This window comes from Verruconis gallopava (genome assembly GCF_000836295.1).
Source record: "Verruconis gallopava strain CBS 43764 unplaced genomic scaffold supercont1.19, whole genome shotgun sequence".
Classification (NCBI taxonomy): Eukaryota; Fungi; Ascomycota; class Dothideomycetes; order Venturiales; family Sympoventuriaceae; genus Verruconis; species Verruconis gallopava.
The window spans coordinates 130,357-155,831 of record NW_015622155.1 but is presented as its reverse complement, the minus strand read 5'-3'; the positions used below and the strand labels follow the sequence as shown (position 1 = coordinate 155,831).

Genomic DNA, 25,475 nt, shown 5'->3' with positions numbered 1-25,475 from the left:
TATATCCAAATATGGGAAATATTAATCCTGACGGAGCAACTTCGCCATTTCGTTCAAGTTCACGATGATAGACCACGTGCAACCTCAATCACGTGATGATGCGCTAAATGCGCGCGTCAAGGGTTTGGCATGGACGCGTCTGCTCTTCCAACTCAACCGCAGTTCTGGTTGAAGCCTACAATTAAGTTGGCAACCATGCCAGGTCTCAAGCGTGCACGCTCTCGGCAGGACACTGAAGATAACGAAGTGGAAACAGCTTCGTCTCACTTGCGACTGACAAACAAGGGAGTAGGCGGCAATCTCTTACTTGGATACAAAACATGGACTTATTATGCGACAGCGCAAGCGATCACGACTAACACCTGTCAATGAAAGAGCTAGCGATGAAAGCTCGGGTGGCGACAGCCCACGGGAGAGCACTGCAGCAGAGAATGATTCCGAAGATTCGGATATCTCAGACGCTGAGGCTGTTCGTCGAACCGATCACTTGCACAGAAATGGGCAGTTTCGCGAGAACCATGCAGCGGATAACGGTATTATAGAAGAAGTGTCGTGTAGGAACTTTATGTGCCATTCCAATCTCACTGTCAAACTCGGACCTCTGATCAACTTTATCATTGGACACAACGGCAGTGGCAAGAGTGCAGTCCTCACTGCCCTGCAGCTATGCTTAGGTGGCAAGGCAACATCTACGAATCGTGGCCAGAGCTTGAAGCATTTCATAAAGGCTGGTTCAGATCAGGCCACCTTGCAAGTCAAGATTAAGAATCAAGGGGATAATGCATACCAGCCAGAGGTCTATGGCCAGTCTATTATCGTGGAGCGAACCTTCTCCAGGTCAGGCACCAGTGGCTTCAAGCTCAAGAACCAGGATGGAAGAATCGTATCGACTAAAAAGAGTGACCTTGAGGACATCCTGGACGCACTAGCGTTGCAAATGGACAATCCCATGAATGTCCTCACTCAGGACATGGCGCGGCAATTTCTCAATAGTTCAAATGCTGCCGATAAATACAAGTTTTTCTACCAGGGGACACATCTTGAGCAACTCGACAGTGATTATCGTATATTGGCAGAATCACTTCAGCTAAACCAGGATCAAGTCTATATGATGGAGAAATCCGCAGAGGCAGCTAAAGTTGCTTATGAAGAAGCAGAAAAGAAGGCGCAGTTAGCCGAGAGAGCAGCGACAATGCAAGAGCAATACAATCACTTTGTGAGGCAGATGGCATGGATACAGGTTGAGGAGGAGGAGAGAAAGCTTGCCAGCATGGAAGAAGACATTCGCAAACAAGATGCGGTCATTGAACAGCGTGTTTTGGCAGCCCAACAAGCCGACGCGCAACTGGAGGAGCACAACGAGGCGAGGGATACGGCTCAGCAGGCTCTCAATGCTGTCAAGGCAGAATTAGCTTCGAAAAACGAAGAGCGCGACCAAGTAAAGGAACAATTTGATGAGATAAAAGGCCGGTTGATGGAACATTTACAGCAGTCGAGGTCGATCCAGAGTGAGCTCAAGGCTGCACGCGACAATATAAAGCGCCTAGAAAAGGATATTGAGCAAGAAAAACAGAAAATCGCTAGTGCAGATAATGGTCGACATGCGCAAAAGATGGAGGACATCAAGAATGCAGAAGATCAACTTATCACTCTGAAAGATGAGATACAGCAAAGGTCTTCTGAAAGTGCCTCCATGGATCGTGACCTCAAGAATGCAAGAGATGAGGTTGAGGATGCAAGGACTGCACTTGAGAATCACAAAGCAAGCATCGAAAGCGTGGAGAAGCGTATATCGGCTTTTCAGCGTGAAAGAGGCAACTGGATGGCAGCATATTCGCCTAAGCTTTCAGCGCTTCTGAATGCAATTAATCGAGAATCACGATTTCGAGAGAAGCCGGTTGGCCCTATGGGTCGTCATATATTCTTGCTTAAGCCAAAATGGGCTGACATTCTGGAGAAGCAGGCCGGTGCTGCTCTTAATGCCTTTGTTGTCTCTTCGAAAGCAGACCAAACGATTCTTTCTGAAATTATGCGCCGCGTCGACTATGAGGGTCGCGTATTCGTGACCTCATCTCGACCAATCGACACATCCCAGCACGAACCTCCAGAAGAGTACGATACTTGGATGAGGGTGCTCAGGTTCGATAATGATTTAGTCCGCAATACCATGATTATTAATCAGGGAATTGATGGCACGGTTCTAGAAGAAAATTCTGAAAGGGCTGCCGAGATGATCTCAAAACGTATCCCTAATGTCAAGCAGATATTCGCAATGAACCCGGTACCGGACAGACATGGCAATAGATGGGGATATCGTTTTGGGCTGACAAGTAGTGGTGGCGAGTCCCAAACGCCAATAGATCCTTGGAAAGGCCTCCCCAGGATGCAGACAGACATTGAAACCCAGATCAGGTAAGTTATTGCATTTCATGACATTGGATGATGCTAAACATTTGCGTTATAGGGCCGAACAGGAAAAGTTGGTACATCTGAAGGGCCAACAAACCGCAATCGAGGAAAGACAACGTGAGGCCGAGAATAAGTTCAAACGGGCTAGTCAAGCTATTGCTAAGCACAAGAGGGATATGAAATCTCTCCATGATCAGCTTGATCGGCAAGAAGTCGCTATACAGGATCTCAAGGACGAACTCGAGGCTGATACCCCTCAACGTGGTCTTCTCGAGCAATACGAGCAACAACTTGAAGACGCTAAGGAAACAGAACAGATGAATATCAACACCTACCAGGACTCTGTGCTCGAGAAAGATAGGCTGAATGCGGAACAAAGACCTATCAAAACCGAACTAGATAAGCTGCAATCAGAGATCGAAATGCTTGAAGAACGTATTAAGAAAGCCGAACTTCGCCTTGAAAAGGCGAAGGACAAGTGTGAAATAGAACGGCGCAGGACCAATCAAAGCCACGAACTCGTAAAGGATGCTGAGGCGGCTAAGACTAACCTCGAAAAGAAACGTGAAGAACAGGAAAAGCTGGTGGCTGATTTCACGGAGCAAGCTGAGCAGGTTTCACGACGCGTCCCCATTGATGACGGCGAAACTGTTGAGTCCCTGGAAGCGAAATTGCTTCGGCTTCAAAGAGAGCAGGCTCGACAACGTGACGAGTAAGCTCTGTTGAGCACGATAACCCAATAGATTCAATACTGACTGCTGTCTCAGACTCGGAGGGGACAAAGAAACCCTGATTTTGAAGAAGCTTGAGAAGAGGCAGTACTGGGAGGAACGTCAACGAACCTATAGCAACCACGACGAGATCCTTGGCGTATGTTCAGCGTCTTCTCCTTGTAGACTCCACTGACATATTTTTTTTAGACTCTCAAACGAGCACTTGACAATCGTCTAGACCGCTGGAAGAAGTTCCGTGATCTTATCGTGCTACGTGCCCAGTCTAGCTTTGGCTACCTTCTGAGCGAACGTCAGTTTCACGGCACACTCGAGATCAGTCACGTCGATCGCACGCTCGACATCAAAGTCCAACCGGACAACACTCTTAAGTCCAAGAAGGGCCGACAAACGAAGACCTTGTCTGGCGGTGAGAAATCATTCTCGACCATTTGCCTGCTGCTCGCGCTGTGGGAGGCTATGGGCAGTCCCGTGCGTTGCTTGGATGAGTTCGACGTCTTCATGGACCAGGTGAACCGTGATGTCAGCATGGGCATGATGATCACCGCGGCGAGACGCGCTGTCAGCCGCCAATTTATCCTAATAACGCCGCAGAGTATGAATAACGTCAAGTTGGGAGATGATGTTAAGATTCACAAGATGAGCGACCCGGAGCGTGGGCAGACGACTTTAACCCAATTCATCTCAACTTGATTGCGTTCGGAAAGGCTCAGTTGAACTACTTTGCACTCGGCAGCTTTCGAAACTGGGCTGAGGTTTTTTTTGGACGTATTTGTTTAGATACCCAACATTATGATGTTCTCATGCCATTCAAGGCATTGTAATTATTATTCAAAAGAGTCTTGGCAACTTAACATCATGTCTAGGTCTGTCACGTTGATTCCTTGAACGGTCCCGTCATAATTTATTGATACAGTGTATCGAAAGCAAACTTCCATAGTGTCGATAACACATCCACAACCAAAAGATGAAGTGGCCCGAACAGCAGATGTGTCCCGTCCAACACCTGAACACGCGCGCTCAAAAACAAATAAAGGGAAGTTTGTAATCAAAACCCATCAAGTCTGAACTCCTTCCGCGCTCTGCCGAGCATTGTCCTCCAGTCGCTCATTGCCCCTTACCCCTTCTACCTCCACGCTCTCTCTCCTGAGCATCCTCTCCTTCTCAAGCATCATCCTCAGTTCGTCTCTCTCCAAATTGCTCTCCTCAAGCCTTTTCCTAGCTCCGCTTCGGTCAAGCAGGCGAGCCTCTCGCTCAGCTTTTAGTCTACGCTCTAGCTCCTTGAGACGATGGATCCAGCGCTGCTCCGATGGCGCAAGTGGCTGTATGTTGCCGCCAGGGATGGCAGGAGGGTATTGCGCCGATGCTGAGGACGACCCCAATGTACCCTCAGCTAGGCCGGGGAGAGCGTCACGAGATATAGCCCGCGAATGCGAGTGAACGTTGGCATGTTGACTCATTGTCTCGGCAACGGATGCAGAGTAGTGGCGTGCAAGATTCAGGCCCATGCTTGCACGGCTTGACGAATCGCGGCGCGGAATATCTTTCGGTGGCGAGGAGCGCGCGCCGGGCATGCCAGCAGGAATAACTCCTGAGATGCTATTGACACTGTCGACTGAACCTTTCGTCACGTGTTTACTTGGGCTCCTGCTTGGTGAGCGAGCGCGTACCATCTGCAATTCCGCCTTGAGGAGTTTGTTCTCGTTTTTCAGCTTGCCTATTTCATCCGTTTTGCTTGTCTTGCTTGTTTGGCTCCTCGAGCTGCTTCTCGACATGGTACGACGTTCCTTGTCCAGAACTGGCGAGAGAAGATGCTGCTCCGATTCAAGACGTTCACGTGTCTGCTGCTCAACCATCTTCTCGAGGTGGTCGATGCGCTTGGTGCGCATGTCCATTGCGTGCTCAAGAGTCTGGAAGTCCTTCGAAAGGTTTCGCTCCACCTCCCGGATCCGAGTGCGGAAGCCGTTAACGATACTTTCGATCGTCTTGAGCGCATGGTTGATGTTGCGACTATAAGCTGGCAAGTTCTTAGCAATGACGTCCACGGAGGGGAGTGCGTCATTGATGAGCGAATTGCGCTGGACAAACTCGGCACCGCAAAGCGTGCTGAGCTTGTTCCACAGCGTTAGCAGCAAGTTATTACGCTCAGAAAGCTGGGCCAGGAGTTGTTGCTCGAGCTGCTCGTATTTCTTTCGCTCCGCCTTGCGTGCGTTTTCTATCTGAGCAACACGTTGGTCGTTTTGTTGAATTGTGTGTGTGAGCGATGTCTGACTTCGTTGCATTTGCTCGAAGTGATTTCGGTCAGCTCTGCGCCCAGCTCGTTCTTTCTCCAGCATATCAGACAGCTTTCGAGACTCGAGTCCTGCCGACTCTAGAAGAGCGTCTCGAGCACGGAGAATGCGCTCCTTCTCCGCAAGCTCCTGTTGACAATGCTCAAGCGCAGACATTGTGTGCTCCAAATCTCGTGTAAGTTTTGTAACATCCTGCACACAAAGACATCAGCATCCATTTCGAAAGTGAAAAATATAAGAAAGGAAAAAGCATGCAACACCCACCTTGAGGATGCTCGATCTTGTCCCGCTAAGATCACCAAGCGCCTCCTTCAGATTGGTCTCAAGCGTCTCCAATCTCTCCTTCCACTGACTCGCCTCTGTCTCCTTTCTTTCCAGATTCTTCCTTAATTTCTTGCTCTCCTCCTTATACTTGTTGGCCTCCTCGTTCAGGTCGTCCAACAGCTTCTGCAACTCAGCCTTCTCTTCGCCGTCGAGGATTTCACGTTGACGTCGCTCCTCAGCATTACGCTCTCGCTCATCCTGAAGGCTTGTCTGCGCTGCACTTAGAGATGCCTCGAGCTCGCCAATCTTGATCTTGTCCGCCTCCTGCTCTTCACGCAGGAATGCGATTTCTGTCTGCGACGATTCAAGCTGCACGTCCAATCGCTCGTTCTTGTTTTGGGTATCGCGCAGCTTTTCTGTAGTGCGATCCAGCTCTGCCTCGGTTTCCTCAAGCTGGTTCTCAAGTTGCTGCTCCTTGCGCCGCGAGGCGGCAAGTTCGTCCTCAAGCCGCACCACATTTTCAGATACAGTCTTCATCTCCGCCTGAAGGGCCTCGAAGTCTTGCTCCTTCTGCTCGAGCTCGTTTTCTAGGTTTTCAATCTCCGTGAGTGCCTCGTTGCGCAAGTCCTCAGCTTCTTGTTCTAACGTCTCCACCAGAGCTACAGCTTCGTCGCGCTCATTTTGCAAAGCTTTCAAATCCTCCATCGTGAGCCTCTTGTCCTCCTTCATGGCCTTATTCTCCGCCTCGATATTTTGAATCAGATCTAGATGCGCGTTCAATTCTCGTTCAAGATCCTGGTTCAGCAGCTTGGTCTGCGCGAGCTCATCACGCAACGCGGCTTGTTTTCGTTCGTAATCATCACGTTCCGCATCGCTCAGCTGCGTCATTCGAGTATTTCCACTCATTCGTGATTCAGCCCGGTTATGCGCACGAGATACAGACCGCTCGAATATGCTATCCCCTGCAATGGAACGAGCCGCACTAAGGTCGCCTGCGTGTCGTCGTTGATTTAGCTTGAGATCCTCAATCTCCAGCTGCAAGCGCTCTCTCTCTCGATTCCTCGAGGTCAACATGGACGTCTGGGCGCTTAGGTCTCGTCTCAGCTCCGCGTTCTCATGTTTGAGCTGCTCAACTAACGTGCTGAACGCCGAGTCAGCTCGCTCTCCATTGCCCGTCATCTCGCCCGGCCCACCAGGTACTGATCCAGCTTCCGAACGCGCACCATAGACGTGATTCTGCCGCTTGTTGCTGATCTGATACACATTACGCACGTTATGCGTGTTGGTTATAATTTGATTCTGCTCCTTCAGCTTACGCACTTCCTCTCTTAACTTCTCAGCGTCCTCATCAGCCTGCTCCCGGCGCGCGGTTTCCGCCTGCAAGAGGTCCTTCCACATGTCGATTGTTTCCTCGACACCAGCATCCTCAGCACTGTTGCGCTGCCGTTGCTCCTCGCTCAGAGCCTTCACATAATCGGCCATCTTGCGTTTTTCAATCTCTTTAGCCATGTTCTCCTCGCGGAGTCGCTCAATCTCGACCTCGTGTTCCTGAACAGTTTCTCGCAGAAAGATAACTTCCTCCTCAAGGTCGGCCATCTTCTCCGTGCGATCACTTTGCGCTGAGCCAGGTCTTCTTGGCGGTTTAGCCGCACGCGAAGCTTCTTCTTGTGCTTTAAGTTTCTGTTCCAGCTCCCGAATCTTCTTGCGCAAGGACTGAGATTCCTTCTTCTCGTTGGCAAGATCAGTCTGGAGCTGCACATTTTTGTTTATCATCTCTTTTACACCCTCGTCCGAGCGATTCTGCAACGCCTGGTCCAGAAAGTGTATCTTGAGCTTCAGATCAAAGTTTTCTTTCGTCAGTTTGTCGATCTTGCTATTTTGCTCCTTGAGAGTCAGGTTGCCCTTGCGAGATTCTCGGAAGGAGGTGAGTGAGCTGATCGTGTCGATTCGATTAGGCGATCGTGAGGTGGATGCATGTTTCTCGCGATATTCTCTCGCAATAGTCTCGGGAACGCGTATGTTCTGAACGTGTTGCGCTATCACCGTATCTGTTGGCGCTGCATTTCCCGCTGTGCTCGGTCTTGGTGTCTCCGGAGGAGAATGTCTTTCCTCATCCAAGCGCGAGAGCTCTGTTCGGCTTCCCTTCCACGAAGATAGACTGTCTCCGTTCGTGGACTCGCCTACCGACGAGCCGATGCTGCTATAACTAGGGAGACGCGGGACCTTCAAGTTGGGATTCGAAAATCCGCCACTTGGGACGGCGCCTCCAGACTGGATAGCGAAGTCCGCACCCACGGTTGTGTCACTGCCTTCAGATGCAAGTGACACATTCGTGTGCGATGACGCGGAGGATCGTTGACTGGACTGTCTGCGAGAGAGAAAGCTGGGACGTTTGAGAAGGCGAGAGGACGATGACGAGAGCAGCGACGCCGCCTCATCATTCTCCGAGTTTGATGTAGCAGCTGTCACGTCGGCAAAACTCAAGCTCTCATCGTTAGAGCCGGAGATGTCTTCCGCCTTGATTGTAGACGCCTGCGACGCGTGTCTCGAGTGTCCGGGTCCGCCTTCCTTCTGCTCGTCTGGGTCCCTTGTAACATCGCCAACGTCGGTGACCGACTCCGCCTCGACTTTGTGTGCCATGCCTCTGAACTCGTTTCGCTTCGCTGCAGCTGCAGCAGGAGACGAAGGCAGATCAATCGTCGCCGTGCTCTCTCTTGATCCAAAGTCTGTATTGTCTTGCGAAGCCTGTTTGTGTTCGCTGTGGGGGCTCGTTGGGAGCGACTGTGAATCCCTCTCTTCCTTGATCGTCTGCTTCGCGACTGACTCGCGTATAATCTCCGCTACGCTCTTCTTGTTCCTCTGGTGTTTGCCCCTGCCGTCTCCGGCCTCCTTTCTCCTTGAATGGCCTGGAGACCCGCCGAACAAGTACGTGTCGTCGGCGCCCCTTCCACCCTGCGCTGATTGTTTGTCTGCGTCTTCTGCTTGATGATCCGGCAAGAAACTCGACTCGATATCCATCAGCTTTCGCCGAGTGTCCCTTTCCAGCAACGCGCTCGCATCTTCTGAGTTTTCCTCGATATCACTGTTGCTGGAAGGTAACGCGATCGCGGTGGTCGGGTCTACGAGCGAGAGATCTTCGTCGTCGCCGTCATTGGTAGGTAATGGAGGCAGCTCATCGTCTGGTGTTTCCCATTCCCGCACATCACGATCGTCCTGATCTTCAGCTACCGCGCTGTCGCGAGAGTCGTGGTGTTGATCGGTACGTTCGTCCCTGTCCAGCCCTGCATCTACAGTGCTTTCGTCCATCTGGTGCGTGACAGTGGAGCCCTCCTCGGTGGCAGCAGGCGGTGAAGAAGGATCAGTCGTCGTTGTTGTAATAGTGGAGGCTTCTTCCGAAGGCCCATGCGCCGTCGCGGTGTCGGCCATGGCGCTTGTGATTGAGAGCAGGTGAGTGTCGCGCTGCGTTTGAGTGATGAAAAGCGGAGACCACAACGCGAAAACAAGCTGAGGCCACGCTCACATAACGGAGATGAGCATCGTATGTCGCGTGGAAACGTTGTTTTTTTTCAGTTGGAATCCATGGTGGTGCCTTTTGGAGGTCAATGTGGTCTCATGGATCATGGGACTTTTGGTGGTCGCTGCAAGGGGTAACACGATCGCAGCACGCGCAGAAGACCAAGAATGCGCAGAAATCCAGACAACCTCCCTTCACCTGCCCCCTTCGACGAACAGTCATCAACCAACACCGTGCTTCGTTCTTCTTTCAAACACCGGGTAGTCACCATCAGACGAAGCCTTTCTGGTGAATATCCTGTGACTCGGTCTAACTTAGCACTGCACGCTTCTGTCCATGTGTTGGTTCCTTCACTGTTCCCCATCGGTGACCGTCCAGTCCACAAAAGCCCTAGCGAACGTGTCGCGTCAATGGCCCACAGCGCACCCGCACACCCAATCGGCGATCGTGCTCACAGCCACGTCGTCTAGCCTTAGAATACCTTATTCCATACCTCCTTGGTCTTTGGTCGAGGGTGACGAGCCAGCCTTGTACTCAGGAGAGCCAGCCTGATCCTTTACTCGGCATACTTTCTCTTGCCTCATGCAGCCGACAACGATTTAGGAGAGAAAATCTATTCGCCTATCGCCAAGGCGAACAGGCTCATCAGAGAAGTAAAGACGCAAAAAAGGGGGCATGGTTGATGCCGAGTCGTTCCTTTTTTCGACGCTACACGCCCGTTCACCTCAATCTGCGTCTCGAGGCGCTGCACAGCTCGACAGTGAATCCGCGAATAGCTCTGAAGGGAAGACGCGATTTTACATGTCTCTCGGACCATTTTTATAATTAAGTTCATGGTTTCTTTTAATCCTACTGCTTCCACGAGTACGCCAGTGCAGCCAAGGCATCCAAGACCATGAAGACGGTGTCCAAGACTGTGATTCTATCCAATCCATGGCCCATGATCCACCTCCCACTGCCCCTCGATCTCATAAAGCTACCCCAAGCTTGACTCCCGTTCGCAACAGCGAGCACCGTCAAGGCCAGGAGGTCCATCTCTCGCGTCGTGGTGGCAGCACGAGATGCGCCCAGACGGTGAGCTCGCAGCCCCGCGAGTGCGGCATAGCCAACGTTGATGTAGCCAAGGTAGGCCATTATGTATGTCATGATGCCACGCGTCGCCTTCAGGATTAGACGACACAGAAGGACTATTCGATCGAGAGCGCGTGCTGAGCTTCCGCATCATGTATGGACCCCGGAATGAGAAATGATATAAAGGGCGGAAATGGGTGAGAAAGAAAACAAAATTACCATATTTCCGCAGTACAGCGCCTTAAGAGCAGTCGGTTTGAGAATATACGAGGCTATTGAATCGGACATGATGGCGGGTATTGGGCAGATTTGCTGAGGCTTCTTGAGGCTCGGTACAGTGGCCTAGCATGGAACTAGAAATGTAGGTTTTGCTTCTATTATTTACGGCGTCGATTGCTTATATCGACCGCCTTCCTCTGTGATTACTACTTCCTAGGCTCATGTCTCCTGCAAGCCTCGGCTGTGTCATCTCCCCCAAACGGCCAAGCAAAGTACCCTCCAAAGTGAAAGGCTGAGGTCAGCAAAATGATAGGGTCGGAACTGTCGTGCGCTGGATTATTGCAAGTTGGGATGATTTCTGCTGACAATGAGCTTCACTAAACTTTCACACATCAAACTGCCTCAACGGCCTGGCTTCTGTCTACCGAATTCTTTGTTGACTTCAGGTGGGAAACACAATAACTTTAGACATTTCCAGCAAGATCAACAGAAGTTGATATTTATGCGTTGACTTTTGAAGCATTTAATCGTTGGCAGTGTGAGATGTCCTCAAGGCAGGCCGACTTTCGTAGAGCCATCTTGGCTGTTTCTGGTCTAAACTTCGGAACTCAAGAGGAGGAAGAAAGACAATAATCAATTCGAACGTATGCTACTTATAGTGGATGATCCCAATTTCGATTTACATATGTGTATGTTCAACTCATGCTGTTCGTCAATCCAAGGCTAGTCGACAGACTCCCAACAATCTTCAATACGCTCTCTTTTCACGACCAAGCGCTCATCGAGTTTTAATTTCTTAAATGCTCTTTTGCCACGCTTCACGCTCTTCTGATGTACGCTGCTTCTTTGAATTGACGTCGTTGACGCGCTACTCACCGGGTGTGAATTCCCATACCAGCCATTCGAAAGTTTTTTTGGCAATCGCATGTGCAGCAGTTCAGCAGTTGTTGGTGAATTAGATCCGCTCCCGAACTCCATTGCTCTTGAAACCTCTTTTGCTGTCGACTTCGGTCCTCTTTCCCCACCTTCCGTCTCCTTATCCTCGACTACACCTATTGACCATGTCGCCACTTCCTCCACAGCCTTGTTTGGATGGTCCTTGTGTGTGAGGATAAAACCTTGAAGCTCAGCTGGTGTTATTTTGCCGTCTGGAAGTCGTGACGCAAATTCTGAGGCCAAATTTTTCAAATCTTTCTTGCCAGTGTGCTTGTACATACGGGAGAACATCCTCTCGGCCGAAGACCGTGACATGGCAGGCAAGAGGATGTGCTTGTCAACTCGGCCAGGCCGTATAAGTGCACTGTCGAGTACCTCGGGACTATTTGATGTCATGATTACTATGCGACCTTCGCTCGCACTGGCACCGTCAAGCGCATTTAAGAGACCGCTCAGCGTGATGCGAGAACTACCTGATCGAGAAAAGAAGTCATCACGCATGTCCGTATCCACAGCACCCAGGTACTGCCTACTACCTCCATCAATCTCCCCTGTTCGCGTCCTCTCGTTAATTTTGTGTGGCTTTTCGCGACCGATTCCAGCCGAATCAATGTCTTCGAGCAAGACAATGCATTTCGATGGCAACGCGTTGAAGGCTGTATGAAGGTCTCTGTCGCCGATTCCTTCTTCACCAATGTTCATGCAGTATAAAGCGAGGTCAAACTGGCCTGCAAGTGCTTTAGAAAGTGATGATTTACCTGTACCTGGAGGTCCGTGGAAAAGATATCCACGTCGCCAAGGTATACCAATATTCTTATAGAATTCGGCTGTCTTTGGATCAAGGTGTTGTGCGATATCCTCCATGATCTCGTCCATAATATGCTGGTCAAGTTCTACCGTCGCTAATGGCCGGATTGGTGCCGCATAGGGTGTTCCCCAACTACCTCCTTCGAAATAGTTCGTGGGGTTACTGCTGTACGTATACGTTAATGTCCGTCCCTTGATCTGCTCTTTCTTGAACTCCTTGCACAGTAGAATGAAGTCACGTAAGGGTTCATCACTCCAGCCAAAACAGCGAATCGTGATATCTTGACTCGCCTGCTGATCCCTCCGCGGCATGAAACCTTTGCATTCGCGCTCGAAGATAAACGGTCTCCAACCTAGCGGAAAGAAGTAGTGACGGCCTAGGCTTGGAATGAAATTGATCTCTGTGTCTCGGTCATCGCGCACCTGCATCCGGTCCTCAAGAAGTGGATATCGCAGTCTTCTCTGTTGCATTGCGCCAGAGAAGATCATGACTGATCTAGCGCCTAGCTTCTTATTGCTGCGTGAAGCAAACCATGCAAGGACTTCGTCTCTTATCTCGTCATTTGCGTCAATACAAATGTCACTCATCAAGAAAGTGACCAAGAATCTATCAACTATGTCGTAGAGGTGCTTGAAGACGAGTCGCAAAACATCGAACACTAAGATGCCGAGCGCAAGATACAGGATATCAAACCCTGTGGCTTTCATGATAAGCTGCTGAAAGTCTACGAAGCCAGGTATCTTTTCGAGCACAGACTGAGCAAATTCGGTCAGGTTTGTTGAGTTCGTGCTTATCGTAGAGGACAACATAATACCCACGGCGGGACCGAGAAGTGGTATGGAGCCGTCCATCTCGTGCATTTGAGGGACTAAATTTACGTGCTCGTCTAATTCGCCGAGGGATTAAAACCTGGCAGAAATGTGCAGTTCTTCAAACACCATCGCCATAAAAAGAGGGCGGCGTTCCGGACGATGAATGCGCTTCTTGCCGTCCAAGTACCGTTGTGGTTCTTTAGATCGGATGTGCCAGAAGCGGCAAAGTCTATCGCGCACCTTGTGCCTTTGCGAACAGTACACGAGTTATCGATGTGAGCTGTTTCTGCTGTTTCCGGCGTGCGCACGGCAACGTCAACAAATGTACGTGTGTGCAGGCGGCTCTTCAAGACTTGAACCAGTTGGCAACAGAAGCCTACCTCCGAGCGAGTTAATTCCAGGCAGGGAGGCATATGCGACCCTCCCGCTGCGGTTGTTCGTCTTCCGCTTTGGTGGCAAGGATAGCCTATTCTGAAGTCAAAAACAGAGCGATGAAGACTAAGCTCATCGAGGTCCTGTTCATCACCGCAATGGATCGAAATGCAAGCGCGTATGACCGCCTACTACCCGACAGCCTAGGTTGCTTAACACGAAGAACATCGGGCACAACGTTGGTAAGGATCTGGAAGCGCTGCTTCTTCAGAACTGTGCAACCACGGCTTGTGTGATTCCACATATCAGGCTAGAACAGATTCGAATCTAATTTACCGCGTCCTCCTTCCGGAGCAAGTTCGCATTGGGAAGCTCTGCCGGTAATCCCGGGTTATGCCTCAACCGACCAGAGCGAAGGTGCGTATGAATTAGGTGACGTCTGGCGTCATAACTGCAGCTGAGACAGTTTCCACCAATAAGGGGCCGAGAAACACGGCTTCGTCCTGTCACGACCTTCTTGGGGAACACCTTTAGCGTCAAATGTCATTCCTGTGTTAGTTTCATGCGGCTCTGCGGACAAAGGCATATGATGGGACATGTGCATGCTGGAGAGGAGTTGCTTTTGCATTAGCCCGAGATAGAATCATTGTGCTCAGATCTACGCAGGGTCAGGCCTAGAAACTCAGCCTGCTTGACGCCTTGCACGCGAGAAAGTAACCAAGAGATCGTCGACGTCTATCCTGAAGACTCTATGAAATCTTGTTTTACGTGGCCACTTAGGGAATGATTGGCATTGTATTGAAAGCACAATGCAGAAATTGGAGTGTCAATTTCCTTTAACAGAAACCGTCAAGTCATTGAACACATCGTGTTGAACAAGTGTCCGACCTAATAATCAATGCTTCTCTCGGGCAATCCACTCAGTGGGATGAGCGTCTCTGCCAGCTCCGGCCAATACTCGAGACAAAAGTTGCTCATCAAATCTAATCCGTTCAGCAGAGTTCCGCTGGACCAAAGTTTCCCATCCCTCACGTAACGTTTCTCAACCCAGGTGGTCCTGGGATCCTCCTTTTGAAGCTTTGGAATCATGGACCGTGGCGCCGTGCACGTATGACCGACAAGGACGCCTGCCAACTGTGCGGGTACGAACCCTCCGCAGATAGTTATAAATGCCGAGCTGTGTTCGTACGCCTGACGAATGAACGCTAGTTCGGCCTCGGTCGGGCTGTATCCAGGAGCATAGGCTCCGATCAGAACAATGTCTAGTTTGGCGCATGTCTCAAAGGAATCCTAGGTGGTGTTATTGGTTGTCTGTCACATGTACAAATATCCTTACGGTCGCCTCGATCTTTATGCCACTCGTCAATTGCCCAGGTGTTCCGTTCTGAGTGACCCAATGGAATTCCATATCCAGACCTTTGGCTTTGTAACTGTCTCGAAGGGACCAGGCTTCCATAAAATTATTGGTCAAGCCATGTAATAAGTCAATGGGTGCAACGTCTAGCACCTCAGTGACGCCCATCAAAATCACACCAACATGGATGGGACGGTCAGGGTTCTTGAGATTGAGTGGCATCTCTGGAACAAAAATGTAGTGATTACAGAGTCAAATATGTATTGGACACGCCCGAGGGCCGTCAAATGGATTGACTGTCGGACTTTGGCGGGATTGTAGGATGCCAACGTGCTGGCAGCCCCCATCAGCTTTATAGAGACAAAGCAGTAGATGGGAACAGCTGACCTTCCCAATTGACAGGCAATCCTCGCAGAAAAAATTGCTACCAAGACTCTATCTGTCCAACCAGAAAAGTGATGGGACATCTTGAAGCTTTTTACCGATTCGGCCGGAGGGATTCTTTAGGTTCCGTTCCGTGGTTGAGTGATGGCTCAATTGATTGAATTTCAACTTTCCACACTGGAATACAATCACGGGAGAGTCTAGCGACGGATTTAGGCAACGTAATATCTCCGTTTCAAAAGTGTGCTATGGGATTTATACGTTAGCACGTTTTGTGGTCTCTTGAAGTTTGAAGCATCGCCACCTGGAAGTGCACAAAGACCCACCCTCCACAAAAGCTCCCATCGTCTTGACAAATCTGAAAAATGCACCAAAAGATCGGAATCGATTGTTACAGAATTTTTATAGGAGCAATTCTTTTTCGCTATGAAGTCGAACCGGGAAAGTCCAACACAAGGACTAAACCTATTACTCCACCAGAAGTAAAATGTCAGCAATTGCGAGAAGGAACGGCGCAAGCGGAGAAACCATTTCCCCGATTCCGCGATGCCGTTTTCCTGACCTTTGGCCATACGTATTTTCAAAAGGTAGGCTAACTTCATACTACCAATTTCCCAAATTCTTCCCAAGTTGACGCTCTACTGCAACGGAGGGTAACCTTATATGACTCTGTTCCACTCGACGCACGTCCTGCTCACGGAATCGCAATTTCATTTATAAAATGTTGATCATAGACCAATATTGACACAATTATTCTCGATTAGTATATGCATAAATCTCCCCTTCATTTGTGCAAGACTCATATCGACAGCAAAGTTCTTTATAAAAAAAAGACACCGGACATGAGAGAAATCTCGCGTGATTTCAAAACTTGCTTTGCTAGCTGGATCTTGAAACAAAGGAATTCTGGTGGATCCTCGAGTTGCCATGTGCCTCTTGTCTTTGTCTATATTTTCTGTATTCATCCCACATCTTGCGATTTTCTGCGAGCCAACTTTCATGTAAGATAGTCAGCAGAAAACAAATGGTCCCACAAGGCCTTGTTTTCTACGGCCTGCAACTCCGTCACGGCGTCGTAACTAAGTTGCGGGTGATTAAACGTGCTGTTGTTTGGATGGTCCCACCGCGCTGGCAAATGGCGAAAGCCTGGGCACGCAAAGTTCCTTGCTCTTCGCGTTGACGGCCTTTGACATTCCTTCCCACTGTCTAAAGCTTTATGTGCACGGATTCCTTGCGGGAAATTACTGGGAGACGCTGTTATTGCGGCATACGTGACTCTGACGCTGTCAAGGATGTCTGGAAATAGGGCGAACATAGTCGGAGTAAGGGATGCAGAAGAAGACATCTCTGCCCTGCCGCAGTTTATATGGTCTACCAACTTGCCAAGGTATTTCTCAAATTCCAAGGTTTGTCTAGCTAACTCCCTATTCCAGTCAGGAACTCCAGGGAATCGAACAGACAAGGTGTAAATTATTATTGTTATCGTCGTGATGCGAGACCATTCCACTGTCGATAAGTAGTTATATGATCTTGGTGGAATTTCGAGAAAAAAGTCGTAGGCCTCTTTCGCCGCTTCAACGCTTTTGACTAAGTTCGCAATAACCGCGGGCTTCACGGGTCGGCTTTCAGCACCATTCGCGATATTTTTATCCATAATTTTGCTGTTCGGACATCGATATACCAAACCCATTTCATAAATTTGAATCCGGACGCAGTGATATGCACTTTGCAGCAAGGCTGGTCAATCGTTAAATCAATCGAATATGCTTGATCTCGCAACAGATCTTACCCGTATCAGCCAGATCCGAAGGCGTGGAGCACTTCCACTCCTTCAACTGGGTAATCATCTGACTTGCATGCAGATGGAGGCGGTTTTGACCCCCGTCGGACTTCTCGCCACGATACGTCTCGTAGGTTCGTTCCGCTAGGTGCTGCAATCTTATAAGAGGACGTATTAGTCGGTCAGTCTGGTATTCCTGTAGCTCATCAAGTAAAATAGAATCCTGCAACATTTTCTCCGAAAACGGCAGATTGTTAGGTTTGGAGGTAACTTGTGCATTGCTGTGCAAGGATAGGTTAGCATCAAGTCGAACTGATGACTCTGCGAGCATACTTGATCGAAAGATAATAACACCCAAGATATGCTCGTCGGGCTTCATTGCTACACAATTCAGCTCCCTCTGGTCTGGACGATGGATCTGAAGAATATCGATCTCTTTGATCAATGTTGATATCACCATTTTCCTCGTGGAGGCCAAGGTCGATCACGATACTTATCGCTAATTGAATGTACGTGTATGTCCGCCTAGATCGAGGAACTAGATGAAAATGAAACCTGATCTGGTCAGCGTCGTTACGGAACGAGCACCGGGCTATGACCGTGGCTAAAAGGGTAAAGAGCGTACCAAGCCAGATAGACAAGCAGTCCCTGAAGGATGTCCAAACTCCTGTTTCCATTTATGATAACTTGAAGGCTAAGCATTTCCTTCAACTCTGCTTCAAGGGTACGCTGTAGCTGAGGATACTCAAAGGCAGCAGCTGACGCGATGGCAAGCAGAAGAAAGGGCCTTTCTTCAACCAATGTCGCGACGGTAAGACCGCGTGGCAATTGAACGAACGGAAAGAATACAGTCATTTCGTCAAAGGTATCAAGTAAATGCTGTAGCACGTTCGCACTGATTTCAATGCCTGTTGTTCCTACGGCATAAGACTCGGAGGAGAGCTGGAGGTACTGCACCGGCGCGACATCCGCAATCCCAGTATCGTTGCATTGGTAGGCAGCAACCAAATTGCCTTGATTCGACAAAAAGTCGCACTGGACATCGCTTGGATGGCATATATCTTGATCTTGCGGTGCATTCGATGCCTCGACGTCGGTTGAGTCGACAACGTCGGCAGTGATGTGCGGCGCGGCTGCTTTCGCGTTCTCCGCTTCAGACTTGCGGCGCGACAAAATGTCAAGAATGCCGTTAAGTCGCACTTCAAGGTCCTTAATCCTCCTTACATGAAGTTCAGAATCACGGCTGTGCCTCAAAGCCGACGTGCAGCTTGGACTACTCACGGTCTTGAGCGCCGCAGCGTTTGTGCTGTGCGTTTCGGTTCGGGGGCCACGCAGCGAATGTTCAATTTGGCGCATCTGCCAATGTTAGTTAAACACAAGGAGACAATTCTTGCAAAGGCGAATCAACTTGGCGCATGTCGGTCCGTTGTCATTTCGAACACACTTGATTTTGAGCGAGCGACATTGGTCACAGGCCCTCGCTGCTCGCTGCTGTGTGGAGCTTTTCAAACCCCTTGAATGAGTATCCATTGGAGCTTGCGAACATAGCCCTGACTGAAGCGCATGAAGATGAATGCGTTCCGGCAACTTAACTAATAAGAAGTCCCAGATGCTTACTAATAGAATGCTGACAGTGCGGCATCCTGATGGGGGGTACTGCATTAGCTCCGAATAGTACCTGCCATGGAATGGAGCCTGAAGTATTTAACCAAAATGGAAATCAAGACTTCGCGGTCAGTGGCTATATCCTGAGTCGCATGCATGCATGATGTTATCCGAACGATGCCAGACGTCCGGCCGCAAGCGAATGTGGGTTATATGAGCCAAAATTTGAAAAGGGTCAGAAGGTAAACTGCAGATCGCGAACAGCTGTTGAGAATACTGGCTACTTCGAGCGCACGTAAGACTATCTTCTCAGCCCGTTTATCAATTAAAAGACAAAGAGTCCGTGGTTCTTGTCCAATCGTTTGTGGCAGTGGACCTGCAACAGTCGACCTTTCGCGGGCGGCACAAGTCCGCTCACGTCAGTCGACTAATGTCGGGTAGCAGTGATGTTCACGCCGCGACGTATTCTTCTTCTTTTTCTTCTTCTCCTCCTCCTCCTCCTCCTCCTCCTTCTTCTTCTTCTTCTTCTTCTTCTTCTTCTTCTTCTTCTTCGGAATTGGGAGGATAATGACAACCAGCGACTCTTCCCTACAGCGCCACAACCACCGCCGCCAATCCAGCGATTCCCATACCAACCCCAACGGTGGGTGCGCTGTTAGGCGAAGTCGTGCTTCCCGCACCCGCAGAGGCAGCCTCGCTCGTCGCTTTCGCCGCCGTCGAGCTCGCCAGCAGACTTGCGCCGGATGTCACTGTGACGGGCAGGAATGACACATCAGTGCCCGTCACCGTCGTCGTCGACACACCAGGGAAGTTCGCCGATGCGCCTCCCGCGCTCGTCGTACACACGGCGCTGCTACCGCTAGTCGTGTACACGGTGCACTCGTAGCTCATGGTGAATTGCTCCTCGCCAGCCGTGACGGACGCGCCATACACGCTACCAGCGTGGATGACGGTCTCTGGCGGATTGTACCCACAGTCGTTCTGGTCGGTACCAGTAGGACAGCCAACGAGGTAGGTGGTTGTGGAAGGGTTTGCGCTAATGACGGATGCGACGAGCGTCTGTGGATCTGTGTCCAGCAGCAGGAGGGAAACAGTTGAGACCTGAGCGCGTACGGCTGCCAGGAGCAAGGCGATTCCGAGGAAGCTTTGGACCATGATTCGCGTAGAAAGTTCAACGGTAAAGTGACGTACGACGAGATATCTCCGCAAACGCACGGAGTATAGATGAAGATTAAAATACTAAAAAACAAAAAAATTGCAAGGGAGCGACGACGAGACTAAAGACGAAAAGTTTTTGAAAGAAGGACGTTGCTCCTACCCGACAGATCTAAGAAATACTAATCAATTCAATACGACTGCAGGTATCCATGGTGTCGATCGTATGGCCACACTCTGAGTCGGGCAGTCAAAGTCGAGAGGGCAACTTAAAATTAGCAGCAAGACACCAAGCAAGAAATGAGACGACAGGGAGGGGAAACTGGAAATGCGACGACGGAGTGATGACTGCTTAGGAAGACGGACAGTCACAGAACGGACTGTCTCACCAGCGCGAGCGGGCCGTGGCAAAGGGAAAAAAGAGCCCCTTCGAAGACCATTGTACAATTTGGGCAAAAAAGGACAGAACTTTGGTCTTCGGGAGCGCGGCGGTGAGAAAGAAAGGCGGGCAGGGATCGCCAGGAGAGCAGGAGAGACAAGCAAGACCGATCAAATCAAAAGCAAATGATTTCAACGGTTAGGCCATGATTACAATAACTATGACTACCACTGTAGCTGGGGCCTGCGAGGAAAGGCAAAAAGAGGGAGAGCGGGCGCGACGAAGATCTGGAGATTTGATGCGAGCCCCTGACAGGGCAGCCGAGTTGCCCAGACGGGGCGCCGCAGCCAGGCCGTAGCAGGTTAGCGCGTGAAGGGCTCGAGTTTCTGGTCAACGCGAGGCGCCTCCACGGCTCGGGATGACATCGGTCGCTGCGTGCCATCGAGGGACGAGCCATTGTCCGTGCATTTCCGCATCCAACCGCATCTGCACGCTGGCCCCAACATACAAACACACCTGCTGTGCGTGACGGACGTTGCGCACACCTGCAGACATACCTATACGCATCCGCTCACCCCTCACCCGCGCGCGCAAATACACGTTGGAGCTGCTAAGCAAATAACGAAGAGGAGAGAGAGAGCGTGTGAGAGAGGGAGAGAGAGAGAGAGAGAGAGAGAGAGAGAGAGAGAGAAAGAGAAAGTGTGTGCGTGTGTGTGTCTGTGAACGCGCTTGTGTCGCCGATTGACTTGAACCGCGAGGGCCAGATTCATCGACGGACATTGCAAGACGCCTTCTCGACAAATGGGTGCGCGCGTCCTCGTCCAGCGGGCTCCGCTGCTTGTCGTCCGGACGGCGACCGCGCTCTCACGGCGCAGCTACAGCACACCGTCGTCCGTGATCCGGGTGCGGTCCATTCCAGCCCCGCACTGCGGCAGCATCAAGATCCTGTCTCTGGATCGCCCGGCCGCTCGCAACGCCATCTCCAGACAGCTGCTCGCCGAGCTGGCGCACCACGTCGAGGCCGCGCACGCCGAGCCGGATGACGGCCCCACGCGCGCGCTCGTGCTCGCGTCGGCGGTCGACAACGCCTTCTGCGCCGGCGCCGACCTCAAGGAGCGAGCCACCTTCTCGCAGCAGGAGACCCGCGACTTCCTGACCGACCTGCGCCGCACCTTCCAGCGCATCGAGGACCTGCCCATCCCCACCGTCACCGCTCTTCACGCGCCCGCGTTCGGCGGCGGGCTCGAGCTGGCGCTGACAACGACCCTGCGCGTCTTCGCCAGCTCCGCCACCGTGGCGCTGCCGGAGACCCGCCTTGCGATCCTGCCCGGCGCCGGCGGCACCTACCGTCTGCCCGCCGTCATCGGCCTGGCGAGGGCGCGCGACTTGATCTTGACCGGCCGAAGAGTCGCGGGGCCGGAGGCCTATTTCCTGGGTCTGTGCGACCGTCTCGTGCAGGCGCCCGAGTCGGGCGACATGGCCGAGACTCGAGAGCTCGTGCTGGAGGAGGCGATCAAGCTGGCGACGGACATATGCGATGGCGGCCCCATTGCCATCAGACAAGCCCTGCGCGCTGTGAATGGCTGCTTCCGACGTGAGGAGGCTGAAAACGCAGCATACGACGTTGTGGTCAAGACGCAGGATCGAGACGAAGCCCTGGCGGCCTTCAGAGAAAAGCGAAAGCCCGCCTTCAAGGGTCGGTGAGGAGAGCAGTCGAGAGCAATTCGTACCCATCCAGAAACACGCAACCCACACACTCACAGAAACAAAAGGAGTGAAATGTCAATTACTGATGTGATAATGCTTTTGATGGTGATGATGTTCGAGGGCTGTGAACCAACCGTTCCTAGCTAGGATAATGCCATTGTGTCAATACACGTAAACTAGTATGGGCCGTGGCTCGTGAACAAAAGAAGAGATGCAAGCAAAACAAGTAAACAGCCGAAGGCTCTGATCGACTACAATTCCATACATCCAACATCTCCTTCGTTCGTCGGCGTCAAGGGCATATCGTACATTCACGTCTATCCTGGTTGGCTTGTTGACAGAAGCAGGTCAAGCTATGGGTATATCTCGCCGTAGACCAAATAAAACAGAAAAGAGAAACGCCGTGTAGCAAAGAGTTCGGTGAAAAGGACAGCTGCACCGTCGAATACATCGCAGAGCCAGCCATTTGGTTCTCCATCCGCAGGGCTCACTCAAGAGTATTAGTAGGTTCAGTTGGTGATACATGTGGCTAGGTCCGGCCGGCCAGATACAAATCGAAGTCACAGAGATATATTTGCCATCCCCAAAAAAAAGGTAGAAGTCCTCTCCGATAGAACAGACGGCGCTCGCTAGGACGGTAGTCGTATTCGCTGTCGTAGCTCCTCGACCTGGCGCTTGCTCAAACCAGGCACGTTGCCGGTCTCGAGTTGTGCAAGTAGGGGTGGATCTTGCGACAATTGCATGGCCTCCAAGAAGCGGAGAACGCGTTCTTCGAAGCGTTCGAGGGGGTAGCGGCGCGTCAGAGATTTGAGTTGCTTCGCAAGATCGACGTTTGCTTTTGGCTTGAGCTGTTTACCCGCTGAATTAGACGAAAGTCCCCTGTCACGTTTAAATTGGCTATGCTCACCAGATCCATGTACTTTTGCCTGATCTTCGACCAGTGCTGTGTCTCTTGTAGCGTGTCCTCGTCGCAAAACATGTCGTTGACGGCTTCCTCGTCCTCCCACATCTTGGAAGGGCTTGGTTGCCAGCCCCAGGAGAAAATTTCGCACAGTTTGCTGCCGGAGCAGTCGCTGTACTCGAGACACTGCTCAAGAGCAGCTTGCAGCATGAACTCCCCAGCAAGCTCCATCCAGCCCTCGTGGACGCTCATGGGCTCGTCCTCGAAGAGGGTCGATCTCGCCGCGGACAAACTGATGAACATCGGAACCAGGTCTGCAAGGGACACGGACTCCTCCTGATTGCCAGCGGAAAGGACAGCAGGATGGTGCCTGGATGAACTGCTCTTCTGTAGCTCGAAGAGGGAGTTCTGGAAGGAAGAATCTGAAGAGGAGCCGTAGAAATCCTCGGCTCGCTTACGGTGCTTGCGACGCAGCTCCTCCAGCTTAGCGGAGGGCGGAGTAAGCTCACAGGGCGTGTTGCGCTTACTGTACAAAGCCACGAACTTGACGAGCCTCAGTCGAAATTTAATCCCGCTTGGAACACGCACGGTCGGGTGGTTGCATTTGAAAAGCGGGATAAAAGCTGGAATCGAATCGATTAGGCACGGTGCTGTGCGAGCCGGAACGGCAGGGAGCAGAGAGGGGTGATGAAGGTAGGCTGATGAGACTTACAGTCGATCATGCGCATGGGTTGTTGCGACAGGTTTTCTTGAATACCCTCCTCGTGAAGAATGACCAGCTCCTGTAAAAGGGAGCGTGTTCCCATGTACAGCAGGTAATCCAGAATAAGGAGATCAACGTCCAGCTGCGTCTCAGGCGCAGCGCGGAGGGGGAGGGCCATGGGTGGGGAAAACAAAGCTTATGGAAAGATAGCGCAGGGAAGAAGAAAGTTGGATGAATAAGGAGTGACTGGCAGCAGAAAGGCAAGGGCCGAGAAAGGGAGAGGATGTGGTCAAGTCGACATTTAAGATTTTCGTAGCGCGGTGGCAGATGTGTCTTGTGGAGGAGACGATTTGGAATATGTGAGGGGCGGGGCCGGCGTCTCGCCGTGGTGATGGATGGTTCGGCAAGCAGCACGTAAAAGCAAAGGAGCGTAAGTTCGATGCAAAAGGCGGCGGCGGCGGCGAAGAAAAAGAGCACGGAAGCCAACAAATCAATAATAATCCGTCCGGTCGACGTGAACTGAGAGGCGGGTCTGGTACATTTTTAAACGGCGGAGTTTCCCCCCTCTGGTGTGGCCCAGGGAGGCTGCATGTACAGGCAGGTTCGCCGTGCCGGGTCGGTAGTCGCGAAGTCGGAGAATTAGTTTTGTTTTTTCTATGGGAGAGCCACAGAGAGGGAGAGAAAGAGGGAGCAGCGGGAAGCAGGGAACAGTCCAAGGCCACGCAGCCAGGACCTGCGCCCAAAGAAGGAGAGCGAGGGGACTGGGATTCGTCCAAGACTGTGGGCGATGGCTGCAGGGCCCAGGAACGCGATCCTCGTGTGCAGCTGTACGGAGCCGTTGGCCTCTTTGCCTTCCCTTCTCCGCTTCCTCTTCTTCCTTTTCGCTCGCTCTGCTGGCTGGGCTTCTGGCCGGCATTCAAGCCAAGGGCCTGGGGGGCGGTTTGGTTGTTGGTTTCGCAGCAGCTGCTGTTCTCGTCGCCGTCGTTTTCGGCATGTCCTCACTGTCGCAGCAGGAGCAGAACTCGTCGTGTTTGCCGCAGCGGATGGTGGTGCCAGCGTCGGGGAAGGCGCCACAGGCAAAGCGCAGAGGGCCGGGCAGGATCCGCTCGCCATGCACACGCGGTCGACGCCTGCACGGGTCGAGGGCTGGTGGACGCCAGCGTGAACTGCCCGGGCTAGCGTGCTCCAGACGCTGGGCGCCGGCCTGGCGGGCTTGCTCCTGCAGCGGCAGCAGCGCCAGCAGGGAGGCCCGGCCTGCACCTGCGCGCAACCGCAGCAGAACCTCGCCCAGCATGCTGCTCTCCCTCACGGCCTCCACCCCCCTTTCTCCCCCTCCTCGCCTCTGCTAACGACAGCTTGCATTCCCGTCCCACCACCACAAGCACACACTCACACACACACACACGCACACCCCCTCCACGGCGCATCCCACGCAACGTGCGATCCGATCCAGCAACATGGGCTGACTGCGCTGTTGCCCATACCCGTCTGCGATGCGTCATCGCGCTTGCCCCAGCTCTATGGATGCCGCCTCATCTTGGGCCTGCGCAATCCCCTCCGTTGCGCCGCCGCATGCTGTCCGACCTTGTCCTCCTCACTGGGTGCACCATTGCGGGCTGGCTGCCACCGAGTCGTGTATAACACACACGCACACGCTTCCTCTGCCATCGTGATCGCCTAACACCATCGCCTTTCCCATCTTGCATAGTGCCTAGAAAAGCCCGCTGTCCCGCTCCCAAGATAGTCTCTAGCAACGGCACCGTCTGCTGTAGCCATACTCCGTTCAATCTCCGTCTTTGCCTCTGATCTTTGCACCCCAGGTCGCAATGCATGATTATGGTGGATACGAGTTCGGCGTGAAGCAATGATTGCGACACGACCACTCGTTCCGACAGCCCCGTCTGATGCTGGTGCGCTCCCAACGATGGATCGCCAGCTGACAATTCTCCTTCATCTCCTTCGCAACCCAACATCTCATCCATGGCTTGGATCAGCTGGACTGTCTAACTTAATCGAATTCCCGCATTGGGAACCCCCATCATCCCTTCTCTCCGCCTCCAAAGCTTGTTCCGGTCTAGGC

General features: G+C 51.8%; 9 protein-coding genes across 10 annotated transcripts; 2 read left to right on the top strand and 7 right to left on the bottom strand.

The window, feature by feature from the left end:
• The first annotated feature begins 122 nt into the window (after nucleotides 1-122).
• Nucleotides 123-4,059, top strand: PV09_05853 (uncharacterized protein). The gene is made up of 5 exons (XM_016359412.1): nucleotides 123-288; nucleotides 341-2,412; nucleotides 2,465-3,121; nucleotides 3,177-3,279; nucleotides 3,330-4,059. Exons 1-5 carry the CDS (start codon nucleotides 130-132, stop codon nucleotides 3,831-3,833), a joined length of 3,495 nt encoding a protein of 1,164 aa, XP_016212661.1. The 5' UTR covers nucleotides 123-129; the 3' UTR covers nucleotides 3,834-4,059.
• Nucleotides 3,926-9,277, bottom strand: PV09_05852 (uncharacterized protein). The gene is made up of 2 exons (XM_016359411.1): nucleotides 5,696-9,277; nucleotides 3,926-5,623 (listed from the first exon to the last, which is right to left on the bottom strand). The coding sequence occupies exons 1-2, from the start codon at nucleotides 9,119-9,121 to the stop codon at nucleotides 4,199-4,201; spliced, it is 4,851 nt and encodes a 1,616-aa protein (XP_016212660.1). The 5' UTR covers nucleotides 9,122-9,277; the 3' UTR covers nucleotides 3,926-4,198.
• Nucleotides 9,278-10,058: 781 nt separating this feature from the next.
• PV09_05851 (uncharacterized protein) lies at nucleotides 10,059-10,568 on the bottom strand (the record flags this gene model as incomplete). Its single annotated transcript, XM_016359410.1, has 2 exons — nucleotides 10,059-10,370; nucleotides 10,500-10,568. The coding sequence occupies 2 exons, from the start codon at nucleotides 10,566-10,568 to the stop codon at nucleotides 10,059-10,061; spliced, it is 381 nt and encodes a 126-aa protein (XP_016212659.1).
• Nucleotides 10,569-11,142: 574 nt separating this feature from the next.
• Nucleotides 11,143-13,378, bottom strand: PV09_05850 (uncharacterized protein). The gene has a single exon (XM_016359409.1). The coding sequence runs from the start codon at nucleotides 13,101-13,103 to the stop codon at nucleotides 11,223-11,225; it is 1,881 nt and encodes a 626-aa protein (XP_016212658.1). The 5' UTR covers nucleotides 13,104-13,378; the 3' UTR covers nucleotides 11,143-11,222.
• Nucleotides 13,379-14,315: 937 nt separating this feature from the next.
• PV09_05849 (uncharacterized protein) lies at nucleotides 14,316-15,003 on the bottom strand (the record flags this gene model as incomplete). Its single annotated transcript, XM_016359408.1, has 2 exons — nucleotides 14,316-14,717; nucleotides 14,764-15,003. 2 exons carry the CDS (start codon nucleotides 15,001-15,003, stop codon nucleotides 14,316-14,318), a joined length of 642 nt encoding a protein of 213 aa, XP_016212657.1.
• Nucleotides 15,004-15,910: 907 nt separating this feature from the next.
• On the bottom strand, nucleotides 15,911-18,507 carry PV09_05848. 2 transcript variants are annotated; one of them, XM_016359407.1, is made up of 5 exons: nucleotides 18,227-18,507; nucleotides 17,571-18,164; nucleotides 17,279-17,500; nucleotides 16,955-17,226; nucleotides 15,911-16,902 (listed from the first exon to the last, which is right to left on the bottom strand). In XM_016359407.1, the coding sequence occupies exons 2-5, from the start codon at nucleotides 17,798-17,800 to the stop codon at nucleotides 16,163-16,165; spliced, it is 1,464 nt and encodes a 487-aa protein (XP_016212656.1). In that variant the 5' UTR covers nucleotides 17,801-18,164; nucleotides 18,227-18,507; the 3' UTR covers nucleotides 15,911-16,162. The 2 variants fall into 2 exon arrangements, with proteins under 2 accessions (XP_016212656.1, XP_016212655.1); XM_016359406.1 differs by having other exon boundaries at nucleotides 17,571-18,507.
• A 553-nt stretch (nucleotides 18,508-19,060) lies between these two features.
• PV09_05847 (uncharacterized protein) lies at nucleotides 19,061-19,953 on the bottom strand. Its single transcript, XM_016359405.1, has one exon. It carries the CDS (start codon nucleotides 19,703-19,705, stop codon nucleotides 19,139-19,141), a length of 567 nt encoding a protein of 188 aa, XP_016212654.1. The 5' UTR covers nucleotides 19,706-19,953; the 3' UTR covers nucleotides 19,061-19,138.
• Nucleotides 19,080-22,048, top strand: PV09_05846 (uncharacterized protein). Its single transcript, XM_016359404.1, has 2 exons — nucleotides 19,080-20,787; nucleotides 20,849-22,048. The coding sequence occupies exon 2, from the start codon at nucleotides 20,886-20,888 to the stop codon at nucleotides 21,786-21,788; it is 903 nt and encodes a 300-aa protein (XP_016212653.1). The 5' UTR covers nucleotides 19,080-20,787; nucleotides 20,849-20,885; the 3' UTR covers nucleotides 21,789-22,048.
• PV09_05845 (uncharacterized protein) lies at nucleotides 21,827-23,948 on the bottom strand. The gene is made up of 3 exons (XM_016359403.1): nucleotides 23,405-23,948; nucleotides 22,699-23,315; nucleotides 21,827-22,639 (listed from the first exon to the last, which is right to left on the bottom strand). The coding sequence occupies exons 1-3, from the start codon at nucleotides 23,571-23,573 to the stop codon at nucleotides 22,421-22,423; spliced, it is 1,005 nt and encodes a 334-aa protein (XP_016212652.1). The 5' UTR covers nucleotides 23,574-23,948; the 3' UTR covers nucleotides 21,827-22,420.
• Between the last annotated feature and the right edge of the window lie 1,527 nt (nucleotides 23,949-25,475).